The sequence below is a fragment of the Thrips palmi genome, unplaced genomic scaffold (genome assembly GCF_012932325.1).
Source record: "Thrips palmi isolate BJ-2018 unplaced genomic scaffold, TpBJ-2018v1 HiC_scaffold_19, whole genome shotgun sequence".
Classification (NCBI taxonomy): Eukaryota; Metazoa; Arthropoda; class Insecta; order Thysanoptera; family Thripidae; genus Thrips; species Thrips palmi.
Window position 1 is genome coordinate 832,842 of NW_023144628.1, and position 25,198 is coordinate 858,039.

The 25,198-nt window shown below is 60.3% G+C and overlaps 1 protein-coding gene across 2 annotated transcripts; it reads right to left on the reverse strand.

The window, feature by feature from the left end:
* Positions 1 to 203: 203 nt before the first annotated feature.
* On the reverse strand, positions 204 to 25,191 carry LOC117645766 (RING finger protein nhl-1). 2 transcript variants are annotated; one of them, XM_034386162.1, is made up of 25 exons: positions 24,898 to 25,191; positions 22,335 to 22,448; positions 18,159 to 18,298; positions 17,259 to 17,537; positions 16,685 to 16,906; positions 15,761 to 15,977; positions 15,220 to 15,463; positions 13,794 to 14,029; positions 13,187 to 13,347; positions 11,258 to 11,440; positions 10,358 to 10,408; positions 9,167 to 9,346; positions 8,663 to 8,783; positions 8,239 to 8,355; positions 8,057 to 8,155; positions 5,648 to 5,915; positions 5,235 to 5,519; positions 4,898 to 5,020; positions 4,581 to 4,679; positions 3,598 to 3,827; positions 3,335 to 3,507; positions 2,900 to 3,040; positions 1,990 to 2,130; positions 1,675 to 1,892; positions 204 to 931 (listed from the first exon to the last, which is right to left on the reverse strand). In XM_034386162.1, the coding sequence occupies exons 3-25, from the start codon at positions 18,291 to 18,293 to the stop codon at positions 718 to 720; spliced, it is 4,137 nt and encodes a 1,378-aa protein (XP_034242053.1). In that variant the 5' UTR covers positions 18,294 to 18,298; positions 22,335 to 22,448; positions 24,898 to 25,191; the 3' UTR covers positions 204 to 717. The 2 variants fall into 2 exon arrangements, with proteins under 2 accessions (XP_034242053.1, XP_034242054.1); XM_034386163.1 differs by lacking the exon at positions 9,167 to 9,346 and having other exon boundaries at positions 24,898 to 25,189.
* Between the last annotated feature and the right edge of the window lie 7 nt (positions 25,192 to 25,198).

Genomic DNA, 25,198 nt, shown 5'->3' on the forward strand with positions numbered 1-25,198 from the left:
AAACAGAGCGTGTGACCCCCACTAATGGATTGCCCTCCGAATGAGGAATTTATTGTTGGGGGTCCCGCGCCCGGTTTGAGTCCTGTTCAGCGACTCTGTAGCTAAAAACGCGTCTTCACTGTGTGCTCCAGCCGCTCTCAGCTCTGACCGAGCGAGGAGGAATGTCGAGTAGGGATCGTCAGAGCAAAGGATGTACAGGACAGTTCGTCTCCACATAAGGTTTATTGAATTACTGACACACAAAGCAATACACATTCATAAATCCCAAAACAAGTAACTGCTGTGCAGGAGTTCGGCTCCAGCTTTGTGGCTCGTGCCAATATGAGCACGGCAACGACTGTGTCGATGGACAAGCCAGGGAGCGCAATGACGGTTTTTTGTCTGGAACCTAATGCATTTTGCTGTAGTACAAAAGACAAACATCAAACTTTAATTTTCGCAGGTTGAACAAAATACAAAGTATTCCCCCAAACTACGCAATCAAAAACGCAAGATTCTCTCAAATCTCAAACAGCACTGCCCCGTCCAAATCGATTTCACGTAACCTGCTAAGACTCAGGTCTTAGCTGGCCAGTAAACTTCTCGTGATTTGCATCTACGCTTCTGTCCCGGGTTCGAATCCTCGACTTTCTGTTTCTTTTCTCGGCTGTCCGACCCCTCCGCCTTCGGTGGTTGTGATGCTTGGACGATGCCGCTGCGCGATGACTAGAAGCAGGCCTAGAAGACCTGCACGCGGTGGTTCTCGCGGTCGCAGACGAGGATCTTGCCGTCGCTGAGCACGGCCACGCCCTCCAGGCCCTTGAACTCGGCCGGGCCGGCGCCCCAGCAGCCGAAGGCGCGCAGGAACGCGCCGTCCGGGTGGAAGATCTGGATGCGGTTGTTGCCAGAGTCCCCGACGAAGATGTAGCCCTGGTCGTCGACGGCCACGCCCCTGCGGGACAGAGAGATAGACAGTCAGACAGACAGACAGACAGACAGACAGACAGACAGACGGACAGACAGACAGACAGACAGACAGACAGACAGACGGACAGACAGACAGACAGACAGACAGACAGACAGACAGACAGACAGACAGACAGACAGACAAACAGACAAACAGACGGACAGACAGACAGACAGACAGACAGACAGACAGACAGACAGACAGACAGACAGACAGACAGACAGACAGTCAGACAGCAGCCTGGCAGGCGGGCCGTGCCGCCGGTCTTGCGTGCACAGCGGGCTGCCTACCCGCCGATCCGCGGGCGCTCCAGGCGCGGGCGCAGCATGGCGGCGGGCCGCTCCAGTGGCGGATCCAGAACCGCCCCCGGGGGGCAAAGTAGCACTTTTCGTCTACTTCCAAGTGTCGCTTTTCGCCTGCCTTTGAGGCGGCTATCCAGGGGTGGGGGGCAATTGTATCCTTTTGGATCCGTTCTGCAGTGCGGCAGAAGACCGGCGGAGGCGCGGCCAAAATTCCAGACGCGTTTCGAGCTCCAGAGTCGCTAAACAGGACTCGAACCGATCGTGTGACCCCACCAATGGATTGCTCTCCGAACGAGAAGTCCATTGATGGGGTCACGCGTTCGGTTCGAGTCCTTGTTTAGCGACTCTGGAGCTCGAAACGCGTCTGGAATTTTAGCCGCCGCCAGTCGTCTGGGGCCACTGTGCGCTCTCAGGCCGCCCACTCACCGGGGGAACTTGAACTGGCCCTCCTCAGATCCTTCCGAGCCGAATGACGTAATCACGCGGCCGTTGACGTCGAAGATCTGGATGCGGTGGTTGTTCGAGTCGGACACGATGACCCGGTTGGTGGACGACACGGCGATGTAGTGGGGGTGCTCCAGCTGGCCGGGGCCCCGGCCGGACGACCCGAACTTGCCCACGAACGTGCCGTCCGACTGGAACACCTGCACGCAAGATCCGTTAGAAAAACAAAAACAACAAAAAAAGGTCGGAAAAACTGATTGTAAAAATTGGACCGCGTTGCGTTTGCGCGTTTTGCACCTGCACGCGGTGGTTCTCCTTGTCGCAGACGTAGATGAAGCCCAGGGCGTCGGTGGTGATGCCCCACGGGTAGTTGAAGCGGCCGTCCGCGGTCCCCTGAGATCCGAACGCTCGCAAGAAGCGGCCGGACGGGTCCATCACCTGCAATCAGCGCAAGCGTCCGGCCGCGCGGGTCCCACAGCGTTACACGAGGCGCTGCACGTGTCGCCGCACGTGTCGCACGACAAGCAGGCCGTCGCCCTGGAGCGCCGGAACCACAGGATGTCGCCACCGAGGAAGTGGCGCGCGTTTGTACAAAAGCATCGGGGTGGAAACACGGCACAATGTATTCATTTTAAAACCCAAGTGATTATGTCTGCAGTAGATGGTTACGTTCGGAGTAGGCATCGGGGAATCCTTTTTGTTTTCATGTGTGGGGGTTGAACGTTGAGGCGAGGGGTGGTTAGCAGTACACTGCGAAAACCACACTCATATCTGCTTTTGCTGACCACTACGTGAGGTTTAGTGAAGCTTTGTAGCGGAGCGGTTAATTGGAGTTGGGGGTGAATAAGAGGTAAATTTAAAAAAAGGAAAGATTTTACCTCAGTCGGTTGAGTAAATAAAACCCTTTTCAAATGAAGTGTATTTTAGTACGATGGAGTGCAATAGTACTTGCATCAGTCAGAAGCAAGCAGCACTTCAAAACAGTTATTTCGTAAAAGCTCTTGAATGAGTAAATTATTTTACTTTCAGTTTTAATGTGTGTTTGTGCTTGCTGCACGATGAAATCAACAAGATTGGATGATAAAGGATCCGGCACCTAATCTATCGGTGGCTGAATAGAATATTAATCCTAAACTTTCTAAAAACAAAAAAACTACGTTTCAAAACGTGAAAATGAAGGGGGGCTGGGGCGGGGTGCAACACTCGCCTGGATGCGGTGGTTGTAGCGGTCAGCTATGATGAACTGACCAATGCGGTTCACTGCGACACCGGCGAGGCAGTCAAACTCGCCCTCTCCGTTGCCGTAGCTACCAAACTCCTTGACGAAGATGCCGTTGGAATCGAAGACCTGGAAAGCAAATCGTACCGTTTCGTTCTGTTTTTTTTTTAATATTAAATTATGTTGTTGATAAGGAAAATAAAAGGTCTTGAAAGCAGCCTATCGGCTACGAGGCCTTCCCTTCCAGTCCACTGCGTCCACACTAAATGTTTCAGGACGTTTGTCCATGACAGAATCGTTACGATAGTGACAATGTTTCCATATTAAGCTGCAGTTAATAAAATTGTGCCCAACGAATTTGTGAATAACATACACTACCACAAATTGGTCCATACTTAGCTGCATAATTGAGAGTGCACTCACTTGAACGCGGTGGTTGGACGAGTCCGCGATGACGAAGGTGTTGTCCGGGCCGACGGCTATGCCGCGCGGCCAGGTGAAGGCTCCGGGCTCGCTCCCCCGACTCCCGATTTGAAACAGCTGTCGTCGCTTCTGCAGGTACTGACTCCTAGGGGAGGTAGCGCCCGCTGCGAAACCTGGCCGGAAAGAGCAGGGCGTTAAACGGCCTCTTTACAACGCGTGTCTAGGACCGTGTCTAGGACCGTGTCTAGGATCTCGTCTCTCACCGGCTGCTGCTGCCGCCGTAGCTGCTGTAGGGGAGGTGGGGGAGCCGACCGGGTTTTTTTGGTCGTCGTCAGAAGAGTCGATGGAGGCCGAGTTGTGCCTGCTGAGGGGCAGGCCGAGGGACAGGCGCCGCGACGCCGCCGAGGACGCCGCGCTGCCCGCCGCCGAGGACGCCGATGACGCCGCCCCGTCCTTGCCCTCCTTGCGGGGGCCGTACTTGTTCTTGAGGTACCTGGGGGCGAGGCAGGGTGATCACTTAGGCCGGGAAGAACCGAAGGAAAAGGCAAGGCCTTGGCTACTAATTAATTAAAAATCATTTTTCTTTTTTAGTTTTTTTCCACACGATGGTTCGTTTATCGATAAGGATAGTTTAAGTGTACTCGATTCAAAGCGGATAACAAAATGGCCTACTTGATTCCATCGGTTTTCTTCTTCGCCGTCCGTCGATCGCGCTGTGGCGCGAAAAGAGTGGCGTGGCGGGCATGTCATGGCGGTGTGTTTGTTAATGGAACGTGCTGTGAAGATGACGGTTAGAATAGCGTTTCCGTGTTATTGTATGGCAGGCTGCAAGAGACGGACAAGGAAAACGAGACAGAGTTTGGAAACCCGGTGGCCGCCCCGATAGTCTGAACTGCTATTCCGTGTCTTTGCTAGTGTTTTGAACCTCAACCCACCGCGAGATCGCCGCACAGTGGTCGGTCCAGAAGACCGGTGGAGGCGGCCAAAACTCTAGACGCGTTTTGAGCTCCAGAGTCGCTAAATGGGACTCGAACCGAGCGTGTGACCCCACCAATGGATAGCTCTCTGAACGAGGAATCCATTGGTGGGGTCACACGTTCGGTTCGAGTCCTGTTTGATGACTCTGGAGCTCAAAACGCGTCTAGAGTTTTGGCCGCCTCTGCCGGTCCTCGGGCCCAACGTGCGGCCGGTTCACGCTTCGCGCTCCGGGGCTGCTGGCCCGCTCTACGCGCTACGCTCTACGTACCTCGCCCACGAACTGAGCGCTGGACTATTGGCGTCTTTCTCAGCGCCCCGTTCGGGGGAAGTCTCTCTGGACTTGAGCGCCGCCTGGCGTGCTCTGGACCTGGGGAAGAAGCAGAAGTAGACAGAGGAAGAGAGAGAGAGAGTGAGAGGCGGTCGAGAATGAATTAGATGAAGATGAAATGATCAAAAGGGCTGAGTGCAAATATTATTGTTCGTGCAGGACACTAGAAGGGTCTGGGGGTTCCCTCAGCCGATGTCCTTTAAGGACAGACTCTTTCATTGGATTCTGCGAGCCTCTCGGCTTGCCAACTTGCCCACCTGTAGGCGCTGATGTTAGCCTGGGACAGGGCGTCCCGTTCGGCCCGGTCGGCCCTGTCGGCAGTGTCGCGCTCGGGGGAGGCCTCCCTACTCTTCAGGGCGTGGACGGAGCGGGCTCTAGTCCTAGCACAGGGCGATGAGACGGACAGACGGTCAGACAGGCAGACAGACGGACAGACAAGCGGCCATGCGGACAGACGGCATGCGGGCGGCAAAACGGATGAATGAATCGATTCGTTATTGTGACTAGTCATGAGAGAAAAACTGGGGGAAACGGTCTCGGCAATGAAGGGGCTCGTCAATGGGGGTCCGGCCGTTGCCGGGCGTGAGTCCCTACCTGGCCCACGAGCTGAGCGCCGTGCCGTCGCGCTCGCCGCCGCGCTCGGGCGAGTTGTCCCGCGACTTGAGCGCGTGCGTGGAGCGGGAGCGGGCCAGCTCCGAGCCGGACTGGCTGGAGCCGTAGCCGCGCGACGCCAAGTAGGCCGACGGGCTGGTCGTGGCGGACAGGTCCTCGGCGTCGTCCATGTCGTCCGCGCCGCCCATGTTGTGCGAGCTGCGGGAGCGCGCGAGGCGGGAGCGCCGCTCCTTGAGGGCCGCGTAGCGTGAGCGGCCGCTGGGGTACCTGGGGCACGCCGACGAGGAGAACGACATCAACATCCCGGACAACAGTTCACTTGGTGTGTGAAAGTACCTGCGAAACTTGTGGCGGTCAGGGGCGGGAATGTGGCGGCCGTCGGCGGTTGTACCTACCTGGTGGACTCGTCGGGCACGGCGGCGGTCTTGGCGCGCGAGGACTCGTCCTCGTCCACGTTGGCGGAGCTCTTGGACTTGTTGAGGAAGCGGGAGGTGTAGGACGACGGCGTGGACGTGGTGGAGGCCGCCGAGCCGTACCGCGACCCGGCCGACGAGGGCGCGTCCGTGGACTCGTCCCTGCTGGCGCGCTGCGAGCGGTAGCCGCCGCTGTCGTCCCGGGAGGACAACGGGGAGCGGTAGGACGCCGTCGACGACTGCCGAGTACCTGCCGAGACCAACAACGCCAACATGGTCTTCATTCGCGGGGGCGTCGCCGTGCACTCGCTTAACCGTTTCACCGAGTGTTGTTCCGTTCGTGTCGACAGTCATTTTTTTGTGGCTGTGTTTTACAAAAGAGTTCACGGTCAAGGTCCGTAGTGTCCGCACGGCGTCAGAACATTGCAAAGAATATTTTACCCTTTTTAGAAACGGTTGAAATCCCACAATCGACAATGTCAGTTTGTAATTTTGTTTGGTTGGGTCGAAGTGTGAGATGAGAATCACGACTATGAGTAAATATGCATTATGCATTTAAAAAAAAGTGTTTTTCTCTCTGATATGATTAAGTTTGTTACACTCAAATGGTGCGTCTCTTTACTTAAATCTCGTTACTAAATACGTCTAGTGTTTCGAATTTGCAGTGTACTGACTTGATGGTTAGGGGCTCTGGGGGTTGAGCTAGAGTACCTGCAAACACGTTTGAAGAGACGTCAACAATTTAAGGTAGGCAATTTAATGCAAGGGCCAGATCCGAGTGGCCGCTAAGGCAGTACTGGTAACATGCTCTCTAGAGGGACAGACAAGCAAGGACGAAGAAGATCATGCACACACATCCATGGAACTGTGTGAGTCCATTCAAACGTGTCAGGTACTCGTGTCAAATGAAAAGAGTTGGAATCCACGCAGTAGGTTGGACCTGCTTATTTTTATTTATTTCATAAACTCAAATTTGTACAATGTAGTGACACAATTATTAAATAAAACTATCAGCTCGACACCATTTTGTACAATATAAATCCGATCTCTTTACAAAGGCTGGCCACGAGAGCCACGCGAGTGACATGGTGACATGCACAAAACGGGAAACGTCGCGTTTCTCAGTGAAGGAACCGAGGAAAGCTCGGAGGAAAGCCAATGCCGCTCTAGTTAATGCCGTCTACCGCGGTTCAGCAAGCGGGGGTGCCTTCAAATTTGGCGGGAAAATAAATGCATACACGTGTCCGTAAGCCGTGCACGTACGGACGACATCGAAAGACTTCCGGAAGAGAGTTCAACCTCATCCATGTGGATTCCATCTCACCGGCGGATTGAAAATGATTAAATGAATTAATCGACTGGTCGAGAGGAGGGGTGAGTGTGGGAAGGCGGTGGAGGGGAGGGGGGGGGGAGGGTGCGACCAAGCGAGACTGCAAGCTGCTTCCTCGATAGAGTCCGACGCTGCGAGAGCCGAGTGGATGCCCCTCGACGACGAACACAGAAGAGGGCGAATGGGGCGAGAGGTAGATGAGTGTCACAAGGACACGGTTCAAGGTCACAAGGACGCGCGGTCTCAAGGTCACAAGGAGCCGGTCTCAAGGTCACACAAGGAGCCGGTCTCAAGGTCACAAGGAGCTGGTCTCAAGGTCACACAAGGAGCCGGTCTCAAGGTCACAAGGAGCCGGTCTCAAGGTCACAAGGAGCCGGTCTCAAGGTCACACAAGGAGCCGGTCTCAAGGTCACAAGGAGCCGGTCTCAAGGTCACACAAGGAGCCGGTCTCAAGGTCACAAGGGGCCGGTCTCAAGGTCACAAGGAGCCGGTCTCAAGGTCACAAGGACGCAGGCTCAGTAGGGGCCGCCGCGCGACCGCCTCAGGAACCTGTTGACGGACTGCTTGGTCTGCTCCAGGGTGGGCAAGGCCTTAGCCAGGAGGTTGGTGGGGGAGGAACCGCGCGGCGAGGTGGACTCCGGCAGGTCCAGGATCTCCTCGGGGCTGAGGGGCGCGATGGCGGGGGGTGGGGGCTTGGGGGGCTGTCGGGCCAGCCAGGGCCTACTCTGCCTCCAGGGGCGGGGGTTGGCCGGCGGGGGGTCAGAGGACGTCGAGGGTGCCTGTTGTTGCTGCTGCTGTTCTTGTTTCTGTTGTTGTTGTTGGTTGCTGCGAGCCGCGGAGGCGGGGGGAGTGGCTGCAAAGACACACACACATATGATGCTGTGGGTCGTGTGCTGGAAAGGTGCGGAGAGCGTGTTGGGGCGACAGAGTGTCTAATGACTACAAAAAAGACGCGGAAGGAGCGCAAAAATGCATGCCAAATCACAGGAGTATTTGGATGATAGATCCGGCGTGCAAAAAAAGAAGCTAGCTGGGAGGTGGTCGAGGTGGTGCCAACTCACCGGTGTCGTCTCTGCTGTCGCGCCGCGTCGCCGTGGCCGAGTCCCTGGCGTTGGCACTCCTGGCCAGCAGCGGCCCGATGTCCATGCGGTTCACTTCCTCTGCACCAAGCGGCCAAGTTGAATAATGCGCTAAAGAAATACACGTGGGAAAGTTGGAACGTGAAGGGCGTTGAACCACTTACCCTTCTTCTTGGTCTTGTCCTCCTCCTCGTCGGAGTCGGTCTCCTCCTCCGAGCTGCTCTCCGTGTCGTCGTCCTCCTCCTCGTCCTTGGCCTTGTCGGGCTGCGGCCGGTTGCCTCCTGTGTGCACACGCACGTCAAACAACGCAGCCCAACAGTGGGCTAGAAGACCGGCGGAGGCGGCCTAAACTCCAGACGCGTTTTGAGCTCCAGAGTCGCGAAGCAGGACTCGAACCGAACGTGTGACCCCACCAATGGATTCCACGTTCGGAGAGCAATCCGTTGGTGGGGTCACACGTTCAGTTCGAGTCCCATTTAGCGACTCTGAAGGTCAAAACGCGTCCGGGATTTTGGCCGCCTCCACCGGTCTTCTGGCCCACTGTGCGGTGTAGATTGCACACAAAGGACGCAGTGGTGGGACGCTCACCCAGAAACCTGCTCTGGAAGCGCGGCGGCGTCGTGTCCTGCTGCGTCCTGGACGCGGCCGGCGCGGCGGCGGGCGGGGTGGACGGCGTCGCCGAGCCCCGCGACAAGTACTTCTGCTTCACCTGCGCCGTCAGCCCAAGAGTCACACAAACACGAAGGGCACGAGAGGCGTTACACTAGAAAGCCTACTTTCACAATTGAGAACGAATTCATAGCTCGCGCGTTCAAAGGGGCCCTCTGTCACAGTATGTACAGGGTGTCACACACGTCACTCGGGGCGAGGGCCGACTCAAACGGAAGCGGAAGCAAACCACACTGTAGTGACTAAATCTACTATGGAATGGGCGATGACAAAAGTGCAATGAAACCAGTATGAGTGACGGAGTGCGTGCCATTCGACAACAGTGAAATTTCGAGTTTTGTCAAAAATAATAGATCATTCCAAGGGCGAAAAAAAGTTTTACGGGCTGGGACTTGAACCCACGCTCCTCTCGGATCAGATCACCTCTTCGGTGGAGAAGGCCGCGCCCGTGTTGCGTGCGGTGCTGCTGGCGGGGCTGGAGGACTCGGAGGACGACGTGGAGGCCGAGTCGGTGGACCCCGAGCGGGGCTTGGCGGGGGGCGGCACGGTGAGGGGCGGGGACGCGCCCCCAAGCCGCGCCCTCAGCGACCCCTTGCGCTGTCCCTGCGCAGGCAGACCTTAGACGCACCCACCCGGAACCCCTACCTTGAACCTTCAACTTTGAACACGACTGGCAACCAATGGCGGCCTCTCCCGCGCCCTTCCGCGCGCGGCAGGTGTTTTTTGTTTTCACCTTTTTACGAGCCGATCCGCCGCGAGGTAAAAACAACCCCCTTTGTGCAGGCCCGCATGTCCCGACCGGGCCCTAAAAGAATTCCTTAACTAGCAAAGTTTTACGCCGGTTAGCCCCCCGGCGCGCGTTGCGGGTTGCGCGCCACACCGCCCTCCCGCGCAGAGAGCGCTGCGCGCGCTGCGGACGGGACGGGACGGCCGGGGGCGGCACTCGGGGCCACGCCGGCCACACCGCAGCCGGTGAGATGAACGAGCATGACTGTGGAGTGAGCGGGTGAGTAGTCCAGGCGAATGTACAGCGAGAAACACGAAGCAAGCCAGGCGCGCCAACCGCCACACAGTGGGCCAGGTGAAAAGCAACACCCCGGCCCCTTAAGTAGGCCAGAAGGGCCACTTTTTCCCTCCCTCCGGCCGGCTCTGGATCCGCCACTGGAGGAAGCAAGCGCACGACGACGTCCACTGGAAGGAGGACGGCCTGCAGACTGACTTCGAGAGTCGTTTTCGTCGCTCTGTCTCCCTCGCACCTATAGGGGACGCCCTATGAGTGCGAGAGAGACAGAGCGACGAAAACGATTCTCGCAATCAGTCTGCTGGATACAGCGGGCCGCGAAGAGTAGAGAGAAGCGAGGCAGAACAAGCAAGGAGCGCGGCAGCGCACAGTGGGTCAAAACTCTTGACGCGTTTTTAGCTCCAGAGTCGCTAAATGGGATTCGAACCGAACGTATCACCCCGCCAATGGATGGCTCTCCGAACGAGGAATCCATTGGTGGGGTCCTGCCAACACGTTTGGTTCGAGTCCTTTTGATGGCTCTGGAGCTCAAAACGCGTCTTTGGCCGCCAGTGCCGGTCCTCTGGCCCACCAAGCAGCGAGGCCTGGCCTACCTGCATGGAGGACACGCTGGAGCCGTCGTCGGAGTCGTTGTCGCTGGAGCCCTGCCAACACAAAGCAATAACGCTTGATGCCCGCGTAATTTGACTGCCGCGCTGGCTGCAGACTGATTCCGAGAGTCGTTTTCGTCGCTCTGTCTCTCCCGCACTCACGGGGCGCCGCGTGTGGGTGTGAGAGAGGCAGAGCGACCCGCGGCATCAGTCTGCCGGCGGGCTGGCGGCGCGGCCTCGGCGTCGGCAGCCCCGCGGGGATGGAGGAGAAGGCGCCACTTGGGTCGCGGCGGAGCGTGGCGGAGCGTGGCGGAGCGTGGCGGAGCGCGGCGGAGCGTGGCGGAGCGTGGCGGAGCGCGGCGGAGCGTGGCGGAGCGCGGCGGAGCGTGGCGGAGCGCGGCGGAGCGTGGCGGAGCGTGGCGGAGCGCGGCGGTGCGCGGCGGAGCGTGGCGGAGCGTGGCGGAGCGCGGCGGAGCGTGGCGGAGCGCGGCGGAGCGTGGTGGAGCGTGGCGGAGCGTGGCGGAGCGTGGCGGAGCGCGGCGGAGCGTGGCGGAGCGCGGCGGAGTGACGGGGACGCAGTAAAGGCCGAACGACCGACCCGCCGCGGCGCCGCGTTCGGGTACTTCCCCGCCGCGGTTCGGGCTTCGGGCGGCTTCGGGCTTTGCCAGGCACACAGGCCGAATGACCCGGAAAGAGCGGTCCGGATGTCGGCGCGGCGCGGCGTTCTCTAACGCCTCGGCGAACGCCTCCCTACTCAACACCAATCGTCGCGCCGTCGTCGCTTGGCCGCGTTGCGCCGACGGGAAGAAAAAAAGTGGCGACCACCGGCCGGGAATCGAACCCGGACCGTCAGGCTGAAAAAGTGGCGCGCTTACGCGCGCGGCTACCGCGACACGAACTCACCTCGTGGCTGCTGCCGCGGCGCCGCTCCTCCTCGGCCTTCTTGAGCGAGGCGACGCGGTCCGGGGCGGGCCTGACCGGCGCGGCGGGCTCGCGGGCCTCGGGCACGGCCGCGGCCACGTCACTGGAAGAGGCGCCGCTCTTGTTCTGCCGCTTGATCTTGGCGATCTCGTCTTCCTCGCTGACCTGGAATCGCAAAACAGAGCGTTTCAACTGCTTGGCCCGGAACAAAGGTAAATCATTACCAAAATGTCGGGTTATTTTTTCCAGCGGTGTGGACCGGGAGTCCGGCCGGACATGATGACAGGCCTGCTTTGAGTCCCTGGCGCTGGACGGTGCGCGCCGCTCGCAGGAATACTCTCGTTACCTTTTCACAAGGTTTCAACACAAAGCCATTTTCTCGGCGCCCGAGTCGCATCTCGGCCGAAATCGCTTGTTCCATCCGTTGTCAAAGGTCTCCGTCAAAAGGGCGCTCATTGAAGTCAACGAGAAGTTAGTGGTTAGTATTGTTACCAAAGCATGGAGAGTCGTAGGTTGTGTTAGAGTACAAGGTGATTTTTTTAAACTTAATTTTAAGATTTTACAGTGCTGCATTATCTAACGGAGGTCTCGGTTGTGAGCACATTGCAATGTTTTGTTAGCGATTATTTTTATGACATGAGTGACGCGTTTTTGGTGGGTAAGGATGGGTTACTTAAAAAATTACTCAAGCCGTTTTATGCCAAAAATAAATTTATTCCGAGTTTTGGTATCACAATAAACAAGTACATGAGCTGCTGCCATACAAAATAAAGGACTCTTGGCTCAAATGACAGCTCAAATACACACATTACTAAAATCTTTCAACGGTTTAAAAAAATAAAATTCTTCCTATCGTTGAGCAAAAATAAATTGATTAAAATGGCATCTCACTGTGTTTGGGGGTATGTCGAAGGTCCCAAGGTAAGAGAAGACTACTCAAAGATAGTTAAATATGAATCCCTCGTCTGCCTTTGTCTGGCTATAGGCTCTGAGTCAACAATAGTTTTTGCATAGGGCTCGTAAAGTTGATGACAAGCAGAATGCTTTCTGCCGTTCTTTCAGTTTCCGGATTAATAAACACAGGGAGGAAAGCGGCACACTAAACAAACAGCGATGCGGCAGGGGACCGACAGTTTGACTCAACACCACCAAAGAGTAGAAGAACGGCGGAAACGAATCGAGACCCAAGGACTGGCGAGAAGGCGGGAGTACAAGGTCAGCGGATGTCTCCGGCAAGGACTTGCAGTGCCTCCGCGAGGAGGACGCAGAGTCCCTGGAGCAGGAGGGGGCGGAGGGAGGGGGACGGCGGCGGGGACGGCGCGGGGGCGGCCGTGGGGGCGGTAGGGACGAGGTTAGAGGCCTGGGACGTCCCTGGCCGGCGCCTCTAAACACAGCCACCAAAACAAACCGACTGGTTGAAAAAGAAATCCAAACACAGAAAAATCTATTGAAAAAAAGGCGGTAATTTTAGTAATCCCGAAACTTCGTGGTACCCGCGCACAGTGTAGCGTCACGGCCAGGGAGAGGAACGGGGAGATCGGCCCAGTTTTCCACTGGAATGCCGCCAGTGTTTACACTGCACTCGCTCCACCTAAACGAACACACTTTGGCGAGTATCGGATACAAGTATAAAGATCGGCTTCAGTCTGAATCCGTCTCCTCCTCCTCTTCCTCGTCGTCCTCCTCGTCTTCGTCATCCTCGTCGCCCTGCCCCCCCTCGCGGTCCGCGGCCGGCGCCGCCACGTCGCGGGGCTCGCCCTCCTGCTGCACGGCCTCCTCCTCGTCCTCCGTCTCCTCCTGCGTGTCCTCGTCCTCCTCCTGCACGTCCTTCTGCTCGTCGTCCTGACCGATCACCGCCGCGTCCTTGGTCTCCTCTCCCCCCTGCTCCCCTCCCTCCCCCTCGCGCTGTACCTGTCGCTGAGTCACCGTCTTCTTTGGCTGCTGCTGCTGCGGCGCGGGCTGCGGCGGCGTGGGCGGCTCCTTGCCCTTGTTCTTCTCCTTGAGCTCCGACTCCTGCAGGCGCTTCATCACGCGCGGCACGTCATACAGGCGGGTGATGCCCGACAGTGGACCTGCGGGACAAGCATCGAGTTGGCCGGGTTCGAATCTCGGTTCCAATTGCTCGCCGGGCCGCGCCGGGGCGGATACAGCCGCGACATGTTTGCGAGCGATCGTGGATGACGTCACGGCCACGCTATTTGCAGCCGTGCGAGTCAAACCGGGCAAACATCCCATCCTGCCCGCGGCGCGGCGGGGCGAGCGGAGTGGGGTGCGGTGGGGTGCGGTGGGGTGCGGTGGGGTGCGGTGGGGTGCGGTGGGGTGCGGTGGGGTGCGGTGGGGTGCGGTGGGGTGCGGTGGGGTGCGGTGGGGTGCGGTGGGGTGCGGTGGGGTGCGGTGGCCCGACCGCGTTATCGGCACCCCAGGCTAATGAGGCCTTGGCGGGGTTTGGCCTTGGGCGGGTTTCGAACTTGTGACCGCGGCGCCGTCGGCGATAACCGCTCGGCCACCGCGTACTCACCCTTGGACACGTCCTCGGTGTCGAGGACTCGCTCCCGCTCGCGGTTCTGCTGCTCCTGGAAGCGCACGTTCCTGCCGGTGTCCGGCTCGGGCTCGGCGGCGTCCTGGGCGTCGCGGCGGAACCGCGACCGGTACTTGGAGCGCACCTGGCCCGCCCGGCTGCCACCCTCCGCGTCGTAGTCGCCGTAGTCGCCGCCGTAGCCGCTCTCGCCGCCGCGGCCGTAGCGGCCCTCGTACCTGCGGGCCGAGGACCAGGGTCAGGGCGGTCACGGACGGCCACGGTGCACAGTGGGCCAGAAGACCGGTGGAGGCGGCCGAAGCTCTAGACGCGTTTTGAGCTCCAGAGTCGCTAAGCAGGACTCGAACCGAACGTGTGACCCGGGGTCACACGCTCGGTTCGAGTCCCATTTAGCGGCTCTGGCGCTCAAAACGCGTCTAGAATTTTGGCCGCCTCCACCGGTCTTCTGGCCCACAGTGGGACAGGGTTAGCGAGACTACCGTACGAGTTACACCTGGTACAGTGCACTAAACTACGACAGTACAGTCTACCGGACTAAGACTACCACCCGGAAGGTCACTGCAGAAAAAGGATCTGCTCTAAAAGTACTTGTCTACTGAGTACTTACTTAATTCAGAGAATGAACGGGTTTAAAAAGAACTCTATGGCAACGATAAATTTAAGAATCCCTCAATCTGAATGATCATCTTAAATAAATTGACAGTCCCTCTCCCCACCCTCCTCAGCCGTGAACAGCTTCGCTTACTTCCTCATCCACCAGCGTCTGAAAGCAATTCGCAGAGAAGCGTTACACAATCAAACAGCAAAACCAAAGCCTCATGCCGCACTAGGTAACAGATTTCTGTCGAATCCGTCTAAAACCTCCGTAGTGACAATCCAATGAAAGCCCATGGCTCTCAATGTAAAATAACCCCAGACCTGTAGATTCTCCAACCCGAAAGGCACTCAACAGGAATTTCATGGACCAAAAGGGGTGCATCTGAGGGCGTCTACACTCTAAACATAGGGTGCCCAGAAACTGGGCGCCTTTGTCGCCCGCCCCACTTTTTAGGGTGCCAAATGTCGCCCAGTTTCTGGGCACCTTTGTCGCCCAGTCTCGGGATGGACAAATCATGCAGTAACTGGCCCTCTCCCATGGTAGAGCATGCGCAGGTGTCAAGTTCCTGGGCGACTAAGATGCCCAGATTCTGGGCACCTTTGGCACCTTAGTCGCTGCTGAGCCGTGGGTGAAGGCAGGTTCCTTAATGGTTTGTCCACCCCGAGACTAGGCGACAAAGGTGCCCAGAAACTGGGCGACATTTTGGCACCCTAAAAAGTGTGGCGGGCGACAAAGGCGCCCAGTTTCTGGGCACCCTATGTTTAGAGTGTAGACAGGCTGGCTGTGAGTTGGTCTGTCGGGTGAGTGTACCTGTCGGTGGCGGCGGGCTTGGGCGCGGGCCGCTCGCCGAACTTCCTGCCGGCGAGCGGCGACAGGCGGCCGCCGCGAGGGTCCTCGTCGCGCTCCTCCTGCTGCCGGAACTGCGTGGCCAGGCGGTGGTCGGACTTGGAGCGCATCAGGCCGGGCCCGGGGGTCTGCAGCAGCCCCATGGACGCGCTGCCCGTCAGCCCCGGCGCCGTCGTGTGCGGGTGGTTGATGTTGAGGTCGCCGAAGCCTGCGCGAGGGACACGAAGAAGACGAACCGTGAGAACCACCATCGCCACCATCATCAGTGCCAGTGGTTCCGAAGACCGGCGGAGGCGGCCAAAACTCAAGACGCGGTTTGAGCTCCAGAGTCGCTAAACAGGACTCGAACCGAACGTGTGACCCGAGCAATGGATTCCTCGTTGGAAGAGCAATCCATTGGTGGGGTCACACGTTCGGTTCGAGTCCTGTTTAGCGACTCTGGAACGCGTCCACATGGTCGGCATCATCATCAGCATCATTATTGCCGTCACCACCCCGTGCTCACCCGCCACATGGTTCACCAGCTGGTTGGGGTCGTGCGCCATGGTGAAGCGCACGCGGCGCTGGTAGTCGCCCGTCTCCGTCTCGAAGTTGCGGATGAACTCCACCGTCTTGAGGAAGATCTCCTTGGCGTCCATGAGCTCGTTGTCGTCCCACTCGACCGACTCGGTCATGTGCTTGTCGGCCAGGTCGCAGTTGGAGGTGATGTTGGAGATCTCGAGCTGCAAGGGTAACAGGGAGTTGAGCGAAAGCAGTTTATGTGTCGCCTAGGCGAAACCGCGCGTCAGCCCCCGGGCCCGGCCGGGCCCCAGGGGCGAGGGGCCGGGTCCCGCAGGACTCGTGGCGCGGCGCGGCGCGCGGCCTGGGTCAGGGCCGCCAGGGCCGCCCCGTCCCGAACCGCCTGCTGCCCGGGGCCGTCCCTATCGGATCCCAAGTATCGGAAATCAGTTGAGCAAGCCCATCAAGACGGATTGGGCCGCGGGGGAGGGGGCGAAGGGGAGCGTAAACACGCGCCATCCGACCGAATTTCAAAATGGGTCACGTGGTCGGGGCTGGTGACGAGGGGCGGCTATGCGTTCGGGGAGGGGCACACAGTGGGCCAGAAGACCGGCGGTGGCGGTCAAAATGCCGGACGCGTTTTGATCTCCAGAGTCGCCAAATGGGACTCGAACCGAACGTGTGACCGCACCAATGGATTCCTCGTTCGGAGAGCAATTGATTGGTCGGGTCACATGTTCGGTTCGAGTTCCATTTAGCGACTCTGAAGCTCAAAACGCGTCAAGAGTTTTGGCCGCCTCCGGCGGTCTTCTGGTCCACCCACCACTGTGAGGTGGCGAAAGCTCCCCGCTGCAGAAACGAAATGAAAAAAAGTTTCCCTGCGATAAAGCATTCCGCGTTGACCCGGGCCCTCCCGGTACCTGGTACCCACTTCGAGGTTCTCCTTGAGCTGCGTCAGGTTCCGGACCTCGGTGCTGAGGTAGCGGTCCAGCTCCTGGCGCAGGTGCTCGGTGCGGTCCTTGAGGGCCTTGGCCAGGCGGCGGTCGATCTCGTCGACCTCCTCGGCCACCGAGCCGCAGTTCTGCTGCAGCAGGATCAGGTTCTTGTCCACCATGGCCAGCATGTCCTGCAGGCGGTGCAGCGCGCGCCGGACCTGGACACACAGAGGCGAAGGCAGGGTGAGCAATAATGTTTTTAGTCCGCGAGAGAAGAGGACGGCGGCGGAGCGTCGCCACTTCATGGACCCTAACTCGCTCCGCTCGCGGTTCGCAATTTTCACCCTGGGTTTCAATTGTGTAGCCGCGTGGCGTGGCGCGGCGCGGCGCGGCGAGGTTTACGACAAACCGTTCCCTCCGCGCCATGCTGCGCCACGCCGCCGCGTCTTGCCGCTGCGGGACGGCGATCTCCTTTACGACGGGCGGCCACCCTACACTCTGCATCTCGGTGACCCTCGCGCCGGGGGATCCACCGCAGGCCAAATGGTGCGGCTAGGGTTGCCAACTCACCTGGTTATTTATCCTGGCGATTTCGCGGCGCAGGATGTCCATGTGCGCGCCCTTGCAGTCCTGGCAGATCTTCTTGTCGCAGTGGCCGCACATGCCGCAGTAGGCCTTCTCGGAGCACACCCCGCACCGCTCCATGATCTGGCCGGCGGTGGGGTCGGGCAGCTCGCCCGTGATCTCGATGTGCAGCTCCAGGAAGCGCTGCAGCGTCACGTTGGTGGGGTAGCCCTGCACGCCCTGGTACGGGATGCGGTGCTCCGCGCGGCACTCGGGGCATTTCACCTGCCGGGGGAAGGGAAGGGAAATCGTGGCTCAGCGCGCAAAGGCGTCAACCCGTAACTCCAAAGACCAGGGTTCAAATACCCAAACAGCGCCGAATTAATTTTTCAACTGGATTTTCCCATAGGTTGACAAGCTGCTCAGCACAAAACACATGTTATGCACCACCGTGAAAACTTGTCGTCGCTTTATGACAAATTCGTGAATGACATTTTCATAACCCGAAAACAATGACAATTATTTCACCAAAAAATTAATGAAATTTTCATCAGAGCTTCCACCCTTATGGGCGTGACATCGTGTTGTGCCCCGGGTGGCTGACACTGTCATCACTTGACAAACAAAATTTTTACAGTGATCAGTCTTCCACATTCCTCCGTCCACTGCACGGCCAGAACACCGGTGGACGCGGTCTGAATTCCGGGTGGGTTTTGAGCTTCAGAGTCGCTAAATCGGACTCAAAACGAGCGAGTGACACCACCAATGGATTGCTCTCCGAACGAGGGTTCCATTGGGTGGGGCCCACGTTCGGTTCGAGTCCTACTTAGCGACTCTGGAGCTCAAAACGCGTCTGGAGGTTTGCCCGCCTGCGGCAGTCTTCTGGCGACTCCACTGTGTGCTTACCTGCCGCCGCACGTAGTCCACCAGGCCGTCCATGCAGGGCTCCATGCAGAAGGAGTGCTGGCATGGCAGCAGCTTGGGGTTGCGGTACCGGTCCAAGCAGATGGCGCACGTCAGCAATTGCTCGAACTGCTCCATTTTGCCTGCAGACAGAGCCACCCCGAGGTCAGGACGAGAGCGAGAAGGGGACGGGTGCCGTTTGCCGCTCCGCAGTGACAGTCGCTCGGACCGGTGCTTTCTTTCGGAAACGAGCGTTGCCGCTTTGTCGGCCGGCCTATTTACAGCCCGACCCACCGCACTGCCGGCGATGCCGCACGTACTGTACACTGTACGCAGGTCGCTGGGATTGCTTCGCGTCTGCTTTCGTTTTCTTTTTGTTGTTTCTTTTTTTGCAGCAATCGACTGCAGAGGCAGCTTCCCGGCACATAAACCGGCCCACAGCAACCGCCACGAGGGAGGAAATACTGAGAACACCAGTTCGCCTCGCCGAACCCGCGCGGCGCGCGCGCGTTACACAGTGAAAGTCCTCCCCTCGTTTTTCATTTGGCGTTTTCGAGGCCCCGCCCCCGGCTTCCTCCCCGAGGACGCGGAGCAGCGCGTGGGCGTGGCGGCGTGGCGGCGCGGCCGTCCTGAAGGGGGGATTTTCCCAGCGACGTCCACCACCACGACGTCCGCGACGACGTCAGCCTCTGTTTCTCGCGCACTGTCGCGTCGTGACACACATATCCTCCCTGAGGCTGCCGCTGGCTGCCGCTGGCTGCCACCTCGGCCAGGGCCTTGGCCGCGTTGGGGGAAAGTCGCTGCCCCGCCCCGCCCCGCCCCGCCCCGCCCCGCCCCGCCCCGCCGCCGGCGCAGACAGGACGGGGACCTGCGGCGTCACCCCAAGGGCCGCCGACTGACAGGCGTCACGGCGAGCCGGCCGCACCTTTCGCATTGGTGGCTAATGCGAAGCAAGCGCTTTTTTCGCCTCTCCCATATACCCTTTGGCGCGGCCCACGCCCCGCCTCGTGAGTGCGAGAGGGACAGAGAGACTGATCGGACAGAATCCGCCCACAGTGGGCCAGAAGACCGGTGGGGGCGGCCAAAACTCGAGACGTGTTTTGAGCTCCAGAGTCGCTAAACAGGACTAAAACTGAGCGTGTGACCCCACCGATGGATTGCTCTCCGAACGAGGAATCCATTGGTGTCACACGTTCAGTTCGAGCCCAATTTAGCGACTCTGGTGCTCGAAACGCGTCTAGAGTTTTGGCCGCCTCCACCGGTCTTCTGGCCCACTGTGGGCGGATTCTGTCCGCCCGCACCTCTCGCATCGAGGCGCCGACAGCTCATCGGCCACGCGGCGATAAGGCGTCCAATTGGCAGGCTCATTCCGAGAGTCGTTTTCGTCGCTCTGTCTCTCTCGCACCCATACGGGACGCCCCGTGAGCGCGAGAGAGACAGAGCGATGACTCTCGGAATGAGTCTACTGCTCGAGCCGCTTGTGCAGGTCAGGCTCGCCGCGGCGCCGCTCCGCGGTCAAGTGGCGGCCCTCTTTGTCCGCCCTCCTCACTCTGTCTCTCTCGCACCCTGCGGCACGCTCCATGAGTGCGCGAGAGACGGAGCGGTCAGCCTGATGCGCTGTTTGCCAACCTGTGGAGGCGCAGGCCCGGCAGACGCCCGCCGCCGACAGGGCACGCCACTGCCACCGCCACTGCCACCGCCACGGCCTCGACGGACACGGGCATGACGAACAATAAACAAACGGGAGTCTGCGTCGTCGCCGTCGCCCAGCCCGCCGTGAACATCCCCGCGACTGCGGGGCGTTGCAGCTCGTCATGTTCGTCGTCGTGGTCCCCGGCAGACTGAGCTCTGTCTGTCTCGCACTCATGGGGCGTCCCGTATAGGTGCGAGAGAGACAGACTCTCGGAATCAGTCGACGGGGTCGCCGTTTTGGCGGCAAATGCCGCGGCCGTCCGCGGTGGAGAGAGCGGGACCGATGCGGCTATTTCGGTTTTATGGTTGTTTCTCGTGCGCGTTCGCGTGGCTCGCCTACTTGGCTCCTCAATGGAGACGCCACTTCCCTGGCGGCGACCTTCTTGGCGGCCTCCTCGGCGCCGCGCGCCGCGTCCCCAATCGCACCAGATCATCAATCCATGCTCTTCTTTTGACCCCCGGCCTGGCGGCCCGGCGGTGTCGGCCTCGCGGCGTCGGCGTGCACGTGCCCGTCGGCCTGGAGCGCTTACGGCCGGCCCCGGCGTGTTGCTACTGTAGGCAGCCGTGGGCCGGGCCGGCCGGCCGGGCACTCTCACCAATATAAACAGGCAGAAATAGACGCGGCCAGGAGCCGCTAGCTGTGTGACCGCGGCCGGCTGCCCGACGCGTCCGCGACGACGCCGAGGAGCGGCGGAGGGTGCACACGGCAAGCACACGGCAAGCACGCCGGCATGCGCAAAAACCGCCGCGCCGCTCGGAGTCGAACCCGCGACCCACCGGCCTGTGGGCGGAGCAGAAGCGACGCGAAGGGTGGGTTAGTTTTGAGGTTAGGTTAGCTGGCCTGGTCAGCCGGGTTGCCACGTGACCCTATCATTGGGGCTGAATGTCACCCGAGGAAAGGTTAGGTTAGGGCGGTCATGTGGCCTCGGTGCCTCAGCGGAGTGTTATAGAGAGTTAGCGAGAGTAGTCGACACAGTTAGTTGCTCACAAAGCCACTTTATTTCAAAACCAGACAAACAACAGACACGGCGAACACACGCAATCATCGAACGCGTACTCACTAATATCGTCAACCTTTGTCACAGACTTTCCGCTAACACGCTATGCGGTATCCAAAACGGGCAGCCGCCGTCGAACGAACACACAGCACTGCCGAGCGAACCATGGCGGTCGCGATCAAAACACATACACTAACACAGGACGAGTATATCACAGCACAAGGGACTAGATTAAACTAAGGACTTGAAACGCGGTTTCTCGCGTTGCATGGGAATTGTCTGCAGCGCCTGGCGGCTCTGGCGGCGTCATCGGCAGCACGCGAGCGCCAGCGTGCACTGGCGTGGCGTGCACTGGCTGCGGGGAGTGCGGGGCAGTCCGGTCGCGGTGGAGGCCCGCAGGCCCGCGGGCGCGCTCGCCGCCCCGAGCTGGTTCGCCGCGCGGCCGCGGGGGGCGCTCGGATCGCGTCGCCGCGTCGCCCGGCTCACTGACTTATTCGCCCGGCCACCGACACCTTCGCTGCCTTTGCCTTTCACTCGCAGCACCGGCGAGAAAGGCCATCGCACAGTGGACTTGCCAGAAGAACGCGGTGGAGGCGGTCGAAATCCCGGACGGATTTTGAGCTCCAGAGTCGCTGGACGGGACTCAAACCGAGCGTGTGACCCCACCAATGGATTGCTCTCCGAACGAGGAATCCATTGGGTGGGGTCACACGTTCGGTTCGAGTCCTGTTTAGCGACTCTGGAGCTCAAAACGCAGCGGCCGGCGCCGGTCTTCTAACCCACTGTGCGCCCCTCAAAGAGGCATGCAGCGTGCTCAAAACCCTTAGTTCCGTTGAATTTTTTACAATGGTTGGATACTATGGCAGCCGGGTGGCGAATCCAAGCGCGTCTGCTTCCAGTCCCAAGTAGTGGAGGGGAATCCTCCGCGGTGCTTCGCACTGCTTCGCACTGTACTTCGCAGCCCCGCCGAATTCGAGTAAACAATCGAACGTCTCTATTTCAGATCCCGCCTGTCTCTCTCGCTCTCTCCGGCTCGAGGCGCGCCGGTAGCAGCCTCGGTCTCCGTCCCTCTCCGTCTATTCTTGGCTTTCAAGGGTATCGGGGCATCGCGAGGAGAAAGCAGGAGAGAAGTGCGGTGTCATTGTCAGCAACGAGCGGGACGGGTGGCAGTGGAACCAAGTGGAGCCCCGTGCATGGGCCTACACTGCGGACACGCTGCGGGCACGCCGGATGTCGGCTAAACTTAACAATACGCCAACAAATGGTGTCTCCGCCTCGCTTGGCAGCCGCTCAGCGACGCTTGTTACAGTGTAGGGCGAACATCCGCGGGGCAGTGACACCGATATTTCACTCCCCTTTCCCCCTCCCAACACCAGCCCGGCAGCGCGGCGTCGCAACGGCCCCATTCTCTCTGGCCAAACACGCGCCGTCCAGCCGGAAAGTCGAACATGAGAGACAACAAAAAGACGAAAAGTCGCCAAGCTCTTACCTTTGTTTTCCTAGATGACGATGGGAAATGTACTGTTGGGAGGGGGGAGCCCCCCGCCTCGAGTGTCCCGAGGCCCCTGAGGGAACCCTGCGCCCCTAGCCAGAGGTATCCCGCCTGCGGAACAGGAAAGAGAAAATGTGAAGGTAGAAGCAGCAGAGCAAACAATGGGCGAGCACCGAGCTCCAGGGAGCGCCTGGCGGGCAGGCCGCCGGCCCACGCGCGTGCACGGCGGGACTGCCCACCCTCTGGACGGCAGGCGCTACGGACTCCAGAACGCCTGGCGGGCAGGCCGCCGGCCCACGCGCGTGCACGGCGGGACTGCCCACCCTCTGGACGGCAGGCGCTACGGACTCCAGAACGCCTGGCGGGCAGGCCGCCGGCCCACGCGCGTGCACGGCGGGACTGCCCACCCTCTGGACGGCAGGCGCTACGGACTCCAGAACGCCTGGCGGGCAGGCCGCCGGCCCACGCGCGTGCACGGCGGGACTGCCCACCCTCTGGACGGCAGGCGCTACGGACTCCAGAACGCCTGGCGGGCAGGCCGCCGGCCCACGCGCGTGCACGGCGGGACTGCCCACCCTCTGGACGGCAGGCGCTACGGACTCCAGAACGCCTGGCGGGCAGGCCGCCGGCCCACGCGCGTGCACGGCGGGACTGCCCACCCTCTGGACGGCAGGCGCTACGGACTCCAGAACGCCTGGCGGGCAGGCCGCCGGCCCACGCGCGTGCACGGCGGGACTGCCCACCCTCTGGACGGCAGGCGCTACGGACTCCAGAACGCCTGGCGGGCAGGCCGCCGGCCCACGCGCGTGCACGGCGGGACTGCCCACCCTCTGGACGGCAGGCGCTACGGACTCCAGAACGCCTGGCGGGCAGGCCGCCGGCCCACGCGCGTGCACGGCGGGACTGCCCACCCTCTGGACGGCAGGCGCTACGGACTCCAGAACGCCTGGCGGGCAGGCCGCCGGCCCACGCGCGTGCACGGCGGGACTGCCCACCCTCTGGACGGCAGGCGCTACGGACTCCAGAACGCCTGGCGGGCAGGCCGCCGGCCCACGCGCGTGCACGGCGGGACTGCCCACCCTCTGGACGGCAGGCGCTACGGACTCCAACGCCGGCGGGCAGGCCCGGCCCGCGCGTGTGTGGTCGGGGACGCAGGGCTATCTTCCGGGGCCGGCGCGGCACGTGGAACACGGTTTTAAATTTAAATGTGTTCGCATTGTTGTTTTTGGCCACATGACGCTTGTATTACAACTCGCGCCCCGTTTACATGATTATGCGGTCCGAGAGCGCAGGGGGTTTTGCAGTGAAGGACCCAGTGTGCACCGCAGTGTACCTGCAGGGCCGAGAGGAAAGTGCCCCGTCCAGCCTCGTCCCCGAGAGAGCCAGTCCTAGCCGGTCGGCCGGTCCAGCGGCCTCAAAACACCGGCCGCTCGAACCTCTTGGACCTCTCACTCCCCGCCCCACCCCCTTCCCGCGCCCCTGCCGCCCCTGCCATGCCGGTCCCATTCGTTTGGCTTTTGTTCCTGCAGTGTATTTGCGTCTGCCCCGCCCACCCTAGCCTACCCACTTCCGCTGACCCGCTCGTCTGCCTGTCTCTCGGTCTGTCTGTCTGTCTGTCTGTCCGTCAGCCCACTGCCCGCCCGGGGCCGTTCCAGCAGAGCTTTGCCGTGGTGAAAGCGGCAGTCACTTCCAGTCTCATCAAGCCAGGCTTTCCACACAGTTGTTCAAAGATAGTGACGTCATACTCGTTCGGCCGTTTGGACGTCACATTCGTTTGGACGTGGATCAACATTTAAAAGAATGTGACATCGTTCTCAAACGAACGTGACCAAGTTCACAATGAAACGAATACTGTTGTTGAACGCATTTTTTTAATTACAGTGCTTCCATCTTACTTGCAGAGTGCTTCCAGTGTGCTTCACTCGAAAAAGACTCGAACCGAACGTGTGACCCCATCGATGGACTCCTCGTTCGGAGAGCAATCCATTGGTGGGGTCACACGTTTGATTCTAGTCCCATTTAGCGACTCAGGAGCTGAAAACGCGTGTGAGATTTCGACCGCCTCCACCGGTCTTCTGGCCCACTGTGTGCCGCCGAGGCTGCCGCGGGAGGAGTACGCGGTACTCGGGGGAAAAAAAGGAGGCCTCCTCTGCACGGCTGCCGGCGCTGCAGGCCGATTCGTCGCTCTGTCTCTCTCGCACTCGTGGGGCTTCCCGTGCAAGTGCGAGAGAGACAGAGCGACGGAATCAGTCCTCTGCTGGCGCCGAATATCACTGACAGCTTCGTTCCCCTAAATCGCCGGCCGGGAAAGAGCGCTAATTCCCCGGCCAAGCCTGGCCGAGCCTGGCAAGCCCGGCCGAGCCCCCGTCCGTCTAACTACACTTTCATCCGGGCCGTCAACCCTTTTTATCGCCTAAGCCCCCTGGCGCTGAGCCGCCCGCCCCGCCCCGCCCCGCCCCGCCCCGCCCCGCCCCGCCCCGCCCCGCCCCGCCCCGCCCCGCCCCGCCCCGCCCCGCCCCGCCCCGCCCCGCCCCGCCCCGCCCAGGCCGCGACAACTTACAGGATGTGGTCGGAGGGCCGGTAATCCATGTCGGGGCCGCCCAGGGTGGCGGCGCGCCGCGCCCTGGCTCGGCCTGGGGGCCTGGGCGGCCTGGAGGGCGGCAAGGCCTCGGCGGCAAGGCCTCGGCGGCAAGGCCTCGGCGGCAAGGCCTCGGTGCGGCACTCTGGCCGCGCACTCTATTCGTTACTGCCGCGCTAAACGGTAATGCCTCCCCCGGGGGTCGGCGTCGACGCGGCGTCGACGCACGCACAGCACGTCGTGCCTGGCCGGCGGTGCCTATGGCGGTGCCTGGCGGTGGCGC